This window comes from Capsicum annuum, chromosome 1 (assembly GCF_002878395.1).
Source record: "Capsicum annuum cultivar UCD-10X-F1 chromosome 1, UCD10Xv1.1, whole genome shotgun sequence".
Lineage (NCBI taxonomy): Eukaryota > Viridiplantae > Streptophyta > Magnoliopsida > Solanales > Solanaceae > Capsicum > Capsicum annuum.
The window spans coordinates 67,675,103-67,684,681 of record NC_061111.1 but is presented as its reverse complement, the minus strand read 5'-3'; the positions used below and the strand labels follow the sequence as shown (position 1 = coordinate 67,684,681).

Here is a 9,579-nt window from a genome sequence, read left to right as displayed (position 1 = left end):
TTGAGTCCATTGAGCAAGCAGTTATGAAGATTTCATAACTCCTACGAAAGATATAGGTCGTGGAGGTTTGGAATTGCTGTGATATGAATTGAGACAGACCAATGATGTGCAAAGACAATTCATGCTCCACTTGGCGTTACCTCCTGGAAAAGCACAAGGAAGAATTGGGGACATATTAGATGCAAGGTGGAAAATTGTGAGAAAATAAGTTCCAGATAAATTTATGGCCTAGAGACACCTCTAGAGATTACAACCCAAAACTCTTGAGATTTGTTGTTGATGAGAATCTTATGGAGCAATAAGCTCTATGTTCTTTCAAGTAATGGACAGAACTGTGATGTGAAGTTCAAGAGGAGTATGGTATTTCGGAATTACAGATGATACATTAGCTACTAAGCAGGCTGTATGAGTAGGTGAAGCTGAACGCGAATGCTGATACAGTTTGTCGCGAGGTAGAGTAGAAGGTTAAGTTTTTCAGTGAAATCTTTCTATTCCAGATTGTCTTTGGGAATGGTCGGGCCGAACTGTTTCATGATTGGAAATATGGAAGGAAAATCACCTCTAAAAGTAGCCTTTTTTGGTTGGAGAACGTCTTAGAGAAATCTTGAAAGTAGATAACCTGCACAAAAGAGGAAGACTGTTGCAACAGATTCTTGACACGTGAAAGATATGAACGACCACCCAGTCGTTCACTTCTTCATTGCGGAGTAGCTGAGTAGTAGCATATCGTCCTAGTTTTGGCATGGGCTAGGTAATACAAGTAAAAGAGGGTTTTGTGAAGTGGGACACTACTCTCCTTTGTATAATGTGATCTCTTTGTAAAAAGAGAGATTGGGAGTTCTTTGAAGGTCAAGTTGTTGCTGTGCTAATTTTAGATTAAAGCTGGCTGAGTGTCTTTGTTCTTCTGGTATAATCGATTAGCTGCAGTTGTTTAGACAGTTTTTTGGTTTGGAAGCTTTAGAGATGTAATTACTCTTTCCCAATATAAAAAAGAGCTTTAGAGATGTAATATTTTATACATCATCTTCATGTTGCATTAGTTATTATGTGCCTCAAATATTGTATTTTACCTTGCAAAATACAAATTATGCATTTATGTCCAGAGTATATCTTTAGTTCAACATCTGGTAAAAGTGATTCAATCTCTTTCCCAATATAAAAAAAGAGCTTTAGAGATGTAATCTTTTATACATCACCTTCATGTTGCATTAGTTATTATGTGCCTCAAATATTGTATTTTACCTTGCAAAATACAAATTATGCATTTATGTCCAGAGTATATCTTTAGTTCAACATCTGTTAAAAGTGATTTAAACTCTTTCCTAGTGGAAAATAGGAATAAGAATGGCCCTTCTAGGTGTCTTGTTCAAGATTTTGCATCTTGTGAGAATATCTATTCCTTTTCTTTTGACATGTTCAAGTTTTTAAATCTAGGTTTTTACTTGGTATGGAGCCACAATCGAGATGGATGGTCCCACTGAAACTGATTATACAGCAGATGAGGTGTGGCCTCTCTCCCTATCCATCAGTATCTTGTTAAGGTTCTGCAATTTTTGTAAATCAAATGATAAACTTTGAATTGAGCTTCATTAAACCGAATGACTAAAGGCTTATTTATTTTTTGACTCTAGACGCCGATGATAAGCTATATAAATGTCCATGCTGTACTTGATGGACGAAGAAATCATGCCAAAGCTTCGGCTGGTGATTCTGACACTTCTCAGGTATTATTTTGGTTATTGTTCAGCATAGCGTAAATGTCAAAATTCAAAAGGTTCTTTTAGTCTTGTCTTAGACTCTTAGTCATTTAGTCCTCCCAGTTTTCTGTTTATGGGGTATTTAAAAGCCAACTGATTTCTCTGATTTACAAAATCACAGACAAGCTTTGTACCATGGAGGGTGTTTACAATTATAGGTGTGTGCGCATGTGTTAGAGAGAGAGAGAGATATTCTAGTCTTTGGTTTACGGGGTATTCAGAAACCAACTTCTTTCTTATAAAAGAACAAGCTTTGCATCATGGAAGCTGTTTACAGTTATAAGGGGAACTCGGAACCAAAATGAGCCACGAAACTAAAAAAGTGACCAAAATAGGCCACCTATTTAAAAAGTTACCAAAATAGGCTAAACGTAATAATTTATTACGTTTTCCACTTTTTTGTTAACGGTCAACTAACGGAGTTGACTTTTAATAAAACGTAATAATTTATTACGTTTTGTACATTTATCTATAAAACGTAAGAATTTATTACGTAGTGTCAGAAAAAGTATAAAAACGTAACAAAATATTACGTTTTATGCCTTTATTGCACATTTATCGAGAAGAGAAAATTCTGTGTATTGTCAAATCATAAAATATTGCTTTACAGGAAAAATCTAATTGCACGTAACAAAAGGTTACGTTTTCAACTTTTTAAAAGTTAACGGTCCCCACCTACTTTTGTCATGTCAATTAAAGTGTCAGAAAAAGAAACTTCAAGGTAATACTTTGTTATGGTCCCCACCCCTAATTTTTTCAAACTTTTGCTTTTAATAATTATAAATTTTTTAATTTTATATAGTTAAATTTATTTAGACTTTAAACCTAATTAAAATAATTTATTTTTTCTATATGTAATAAATTTTTACGTTTTACATAAAAAAAAAGTAGCAATTAGATCATTAACTTAATAATTTTTTTATATTTATTCTATCTCAAAAAATAATCAGTTCTATAAAAAAATATTTTTTTTGAGTTTTCTTCTACTCCAAAATAGTGAAATGTTGAATTTTCTTTATGGGGACATGAAATATAGAGTGTGGTAAACGCTCTTTGCACCTCCTTCTTTGACTTGAACAACATGCCTTCTTCAACATAAAAATTACTATTCAAAAAATCTTGTGGTTCACGCCACGTACCTTGTGGCTCATTTTGGCCTATTTTGGTCACTTTTTTAGTTTCGTGGCTCATTTTGGTTCCGAGTTCTTATAAGGGCAGTTTGTATGGGAGAGAGAGAGGAAGACATAATTAGAAATGTTTGGCGCTCGCGATAATCATGACACATAGCATGACCTGAAGATGGTATTTTTAAGTTAATGAATGAGGAAGCTTGGAGTAACTGGTAAAAGTTGCTGCCATGTGACCGGGAGGTCACGGGTTCAAGTCTTGGAAATAGCCTCTGGTAAAAATGTAAGATAAGGCTACGTACAATACACTATTGTGGTGGGACCCTTCCTCGGACCTTGTGTATAGCGGGAGCTTTGCCTTAAGGCAAAAAGTGTTGAAGTCAATTGGGGCTTTAAGAGCAAACCGTAGGTAAAGAACTAGCTTTATGAAAGAACACAATTGAAAAAAAGATACAAGAATAATGTAATTATAGACCCAAACAACTATAAGAGATGATAAAATTGGATAAATTAGAATTAGGTAAATAATTTGTAGTTTAGGGTGATTCTTCTCAAGACAGAGCCTCTGGGAAATGATACACACGCTTTAATGCCTTGATGTATGTACTGTAGAGTTGGTTGAGAAAGGATGTGAGAAATAACTAGGAAGAAAAGATTGTGAGAATTCACTCTTGAGTCTTGATTATTCCTTCAAGTTATTGGGGTTCAAATAACTAAGCTAACATTTGGCCATAGATTCCCAAATATTTCTGGCAAGTCATTTTTGAATGAAAATTTGGGTGAAGTTTCACCATGTGTTTGGTCATAGTATTTGGGAAACCTATGTCATCTCTAACAACAACAACAACAACAAACCTAGTGTGTTCCCACAAAGTGGGGTCTGGGGAGGGTAAGATGTACGTAGTCCATACCGTTACCTCCAAAGAAGTAGAGAGGCTGTTTCCGATAAACCCTCGGCTCAAGATAAAGAATAGTAAACAAGGTCGTAATGAAACAAACAACAGGATGGATGACATAACAAAAATATGGAATAAAAATATCAAAAATAGAATTCATAGAAAATGCGAGATAAGAGAAATAAGAGCACTACGATATACGAACTAAAAAAATAGGACACCACCAAGTAGGAACATACACACACAGACCAAAGACACTCACCACACCCAAACTCTCCTGGCTAGAGACTCCTACCTATGGACACAGTCCAAAGATTACTAACCCGACTACACAAGAAAACACGTAACTACTTGCTACAACCCACACACTCACACTAGCCTTCTACCCTTATCTGCGTCCTCCACACCTTCCTATCTAGGGTCAGAAACAAAAGAGGATTAAAAAAAGGCTCAAAGAATGATTAAAGTGTGTATCTGGGAAGTAACCATTCCCCAAGTTCCACGCGATAAATTCCAAATCAATTGTCATTCGTTTTCACATATTGATTTTACTACTACAACAACATCCCCTGTATATTCCCACAGAGTGGGGTCTGGGGAGAGTAAGTGTCCATGCCATTATCTTAGAGGTTAGAGGTGAGATAGAGAGGTTGTTTCTAATAGAAACCCGGTTTCTGCATATTGATTTCCCACATATATAATTAGTGAAAATTTCCAAAAAACCTCTTTGGCCAACATAAGTATGCGCACACCCCTTTCTTATCCTTTGAAGGCTCAAATCTTAGATGAAAGTGACCAAAAATGAAATTTGACCCAACTTCTAGTTTATTTTTGTATTTGGGAATTTGGATTATTTGCTAAATAATGACAAATTGTATAGCCGAACATTATTTGCCAAGTTTTCCCCAAAAACTACTTGGGAAATCTATGGCCAAACGGGTCCTAAGTTTACATGTTCTAAGAAATGAAAGAAAATCTAAGAAAGCATATTCTCAAAAGTAATTGGTCATATACTATAATAACAAGATTATTGAATATTTACTAGATTTTAGTACTCCCCTTAAGGTGGTGCATACAAATTGTATATACCAAATATACCAAGCTTGCTACTTTGGGACAGACAAAGTAGTTGGTGAATATATAATGCAAGCTGATCATTTGATATCACGAACTTCTTTTTAAAAGGTGACATTTGTATATTTATATAAAGACTACAAAAACTATGTAATTCCCCTTAATTACAGATTACAAAAGCATAAAGCATCTGATCATGTGTCATCTCACAAGAATTCGAATGTATCAAAGACTGGTTCATGATCTACTAAACCTACTTTTACACCAACAGTAGAACAACACAAAGCACTTCAGCTTGATAATCTGGAAATGGTTTGCTTTATCTTCAAAATATACGTGGTTTCTCTCTTCCCAAACTGTCCACCAAATGCAAGCTGGAATAATCTTCTATCTCATTTTCTGAATTGCATCGCTGCCTTCTCTGTTTCAGCATGCTTGCTCACATCAACTATCTTACTTGGCATGGTCCACAAAATCCCTCAAAGTTGAGGAATATCCTCCATGTTTGTTCAGTCTTTTTATAGTGTATGAACAGATGATTAATTGTCTCGACCTATAGTTTGAGATCCATGCTTCAGTTCAACAGGCATGAGCATGTAGGGGCAGGGGTTTTAGATTCCCCAGATTGTTAAGGATGGGGCACTTGGTCTCCTTATATGGTCTTGGGAAATCTGATCTCATGAGCTATCTTTTGATATTGAGTTAGTCCCAAGGTTCATTTCTTTATAGAGGCAAAGCACATAACCTATTTCACACCTTCTGGGCTCAAGCGCGCCTCACATGAACTTTTCACAATTTGCTCATTGCTTGACTATCCATGAGGCATTGTGGGATGCTAAGAAATGGGTTCTCTTAGGGTGCTCTAGCAGTCCGTAAATTATCCTAGTTTTGCTATATGTTGAGGTTTTCTATTCCAATTTTATTCTTATCCTTTTTCTGTTAATTAATCATACATAATACAACAGTCTCTTGAGCCGGGGGTGTATCGGAAACAGCCTCTCTACTTCTTTGGAGGTAGCGGTATGGACTGCGTACATTTTACCCTCCCCAGACCCCACTTTGTGGGAATACACTGGGTTTGTTGTTGTTGTTGTTGTAATACAACAGTCAGAAGTGCATGTGTTCCATTGACAAGTTTTGACATACTTGATTTGTTCAGGGCCCAAGAGTTATCGTCGTGGGACCTACAGATTCTGGAAAGAGTACTTTGTCAAGGATGCTTCTTAGTTGGGCTGCTAAACAGGGATGGAAACCTACTTTTGTGGATTTGGACATAGGTCAAGGATCGATAACTATTCCAGGATGTGTTGCTGCTACACCAATTGAGTTGCCTATTGATCCAGTTGAAGGAATTCCACTTGAGATGCCTATGGTCTACTTCTTTGGACATGTGACTCCTAGGTAGAGACTCTGTACCTTAACATTTATCTTGACATCGTGTAACATCTCAACTTATGAAGGAATCCCACATCGGCAAAACACGGGAGGGATGCTGGGTATATAAGTAAGCAAGCCTTACTCCCTAGTGACACGTTTTAAAGCCGTGAGGGCCTGGGCCCAGAGCGGACAATATCACTAGTGGGTTGAGGAGTTCAGGGGTATCTCGGGCCTTGATGGTTTGGGATGCCCGTTGCGGCCAGGGCCCCGGCTTGGGTCGTGACACATCGTGTGTCTTGTACATCATAAAGTTTGTATGAAGAAAACTTGTTTTAGTACTTGCAGTTTGCATGTGGCATATTTGTTAACTAGCAGATACCATTTTCCTATTTAACAGTGCCAACGTAGATCACTACAAGGTACTCGTCAAAGAGCTATCTCAGACTCTGGAGAAGCAATTCTCTGGTAATGCTGAATCTCGAGCTTCAGGCATGGTAATAAATACGATGGGATGGATAGAGGGAGTTGGTTATGAGGTATTTAAGCTCAATTTTGTGTGTTTTTCTGTATTAATGACAGTGAGGGTAGCATTTAGAGTTTTATGGTCACTGTTCAATCTTCTTTTGCAGTTGCTACTCCATGCGATTGATACGTTCAATGCCACAGTTGTTCTTGTCTTGGGTCAGGTATGTTCCCACTACTGACAGGGAAGACCATTTTATATGAGAGAGGCATTTGATATTATGATGTGTGATTAATATCAAGGAAACCCAAGTCTTGTGAACCAGGGGACTCAAATTCTCTGACACTTTATTTGTTGGAAGTTTTACTCTCCAGTAGGCAGTGGTCTGATAGGTCCACACAACCATTTATGTTGGTTTGGCTTTTGATAGTACAGTTTTCTCCCTGTTCACACCCCCCCCCCCCCAAATGCACCCCGGGGATCTTAAGTTTAAATTTAATGGATTCAACTTTGAAGGATTTTAGCATTGAGCTCGTTGTAATGTTAAATTATGGGTTCAGGTCTAATATTTGTTAAGATTTCAGTAGGTTTTACGAGTGTGTGTGTGTGTGTATGGTCTCTGTCGAAAGCTACCCTCCATCCCCCACGCACAAAAGAAAATAGAAATAAAAGATTGACTTCGAGAACTAGTATCCTGAAATTGCTTGTTCGTAGTGCTATTTATACACTGCAAGCGTTGGATCTTATTTCTATTATGTGGTTGTACTTTGGGCAGGAAAAACTTTGTAGCATGCTAAAAGATGTATTGAAGAATCGGCCTAACGTGGATGTGGTGAAACTTCAAAAATCTGGTGGTGTTGTATCAAGGAATGCAAAAGTACGGCAGAAAGCGAGGGGCTACAGAATACGGGTACAGATTTCTTTTATAGATTTGTAATAATGAGAGTTGAGAGTCGGTCATAGTTCATGCCATGAACATGAATGCTTGCTCTTGTGGGCTACGGTACCCTTACTCTTCACCTTATCCTTGTAACGCAAAAACCAATCATTTTTTCTTCTTTGCTTCTTCACCAGGAGTACTTTTATGGCCCTTCAAATGACCTCTCACCACATTCTAATGTAGTGAACTTCAGTGACTTGTTCGTCTACCGAATAGGGGGTGGACCACAGGCTCCACGCTCTGCTTTACCTATTGGTGCAGAGCCTGCTGCAGATCCTACAAGATTGGTTCCTGTTACTATCAGCCGGGACTTGCTTCATTTGGTTCTTGCCGTCTCATATGCCAAAGAACAAGATCAAATAATTTCCAGGTAAAACGGACTTCCTTTTTCTACCCTCATCTTTTATGTTCAATGGATTGTAGGTTCGTCTGTTCTAGCTGAAAGAGGTTATGTTCAATGTTCATTAGAATCTAGAGACAATTTTTCTCATGCCTCCACATTGGGTCCGTCGTAGCTGGGATATCAACACCTTATGGATCTTCTAAACTCAATTATGAAGTTCTAATACTAATATATCTAGTCTGACACATTGAATGAAGTTTGTCCTTGGACTCTTGCTGTTGAGAAATTATGTGAGGGATTGTGCTTTCATGGGACAATTCTCCCCACTCCTCAACAACAATTATCCAGTGTACTCTCACAAGTGGGGTCCGGTAAGGATGGGGTGTGCGCAACCTTACCTCTGTCTTGTAGAGGTAGAGGTGGTTTCCGATAGATCCTCAGCTCAAGTAAAGCATATAAAAAATCTTAGTATGTAAAGCAAACATATTGAAGATGTGGCATGCTGAAAAAAATGTAGAAAAGAAAAGTAAATGAAGAGATTATATGATCTAGGAAAAAACATATTTATGCCCCACTCCTCTCTGCATAAATGTAAATCATGTATTACACTGGATTCTTTTGTTTGGCATTTTTCATTTCTGGAGTGTTCTCATAGAACTTCACTGACAGAGTGAAATTATCTGATCAAGAGTACTTCCATAGAAATGCAAAGTAGTCTTGTGTAATTGCATTATGAGCTTCAGTTTCATTCCTTAGTGATGTAGCCTAGAAATTTGACATTTTTTTTCTTTGTTGTTTTTTGGCTCTTTTAACGTTTGTCATATCATAACAGTTCTCTTTATTCTTTTTATCTTATCATATACTTCTTTTATCTCATGTCAGTAATATCGCTGGATTCATTTATGTAACCGACATAGACGTGCACAGGTTTGTACTTGAATTCTCTTCTTATTAGACAATCATGTTTACTATTCTGAATGCCGCTTTGATCCTATCTTTGATTATCTCCATTTTCAGGAACAAGGTAACATACCTCGCACCATGTGCTGGAGAACTTCCAAGCAAATATCTAATTGTGGGAACCTTAACATGGATCGAAAACTGAAGGTAGTGCAGCGGCCAGTGGTATTTCGGTCTTTGAGCTTTTTGCTTTTCCGTCGAGAGAGTGGAACAGAATGGAAATGCCCACTGAGCTTTTTTGTGTTGTGGAAATTAGTAGGCTTTTCTGTGATGACTGTATAATACTACTGTACCATAGGTTTAAAGCTTTATGGGGAAAACATCCGATTGTACAAATAACAAAAGCTCCTCATCTTTTATACTGCCAAATGATATTGTCAATTGTCTTTTGACATCATTTGAGTTATAAACTTATTTGGGCAGAAAACATTTTGACATCACTGAGTTTCTGGAAAAGCATGAATGCTATTCTCGTTTTCAACAAATATTTCTCATCCTGGCTTGGTGGATTGCCTACAGCCCACTCCCGCCACAGAAACACACTTTCTTGTGCTGTTTTAGTGGGGGCTCATGTGATTTTGGTGGCGATGTCCTAAACATGAGCATGTTGGATGTCAAATTGAAGAGCTTGGTTGTGAGATA

The 9,579-nt window shown here is 37.5% G+C and overlaps 1 protein-coding gene across 5 annotated transcripts in view; it reads left to right on the top strand.

Annotated features, from left to right (window-relative positions):
- Positions 1-9,374, top strand: part of LOC107875978 (protein CLP1 homolog) — a 15,030-nt gene extending 5,656 nt beyond the window's left edge. For all 5 annotated transcript variants that reach the window (XM_016722915.2, XM_016722905.2, XM_047400258.1 and 2 more), the window contains 9 exons: positions 1,435-1,503; positions 1,632-1,724; positions 6,014-6,255; positions 6,629-6,767; positions 6,861-6,917; positions 7,470-7,604; positions 7,769-8,004; positions 8,860-8,904; positions 8,995-9,374. In XM_016722915.2, coding sequence (XP_016578401.1) covers positions 1,435-1,503; positions 1,632-1,724; positions 6,014-6,255; positions 6,629-6,767; positions 6,861-6,917; positions 7,470-7,604; positions 7,769-8,004; positions 8,860-8,904; positions 8,995-9,082 — 1,104 coding nt within the window. In that variant the 3' untranslated portion in view covers positions 9,083-9,374. The remainder of the gene's footprint in view (positions 1-1,434; positions 1,504-1,631; positions 1,725-6,013; positions 6,256-6,628; positions 6,768-6,860; positions 6,918-7,469; positions 7,605-7,768; positions 8,005-8,859; positions 8,905-8,994) is intronic.
- The last annotated feature ends 205 nt before the right edge of the window (positions 9,375-9,579 follow it).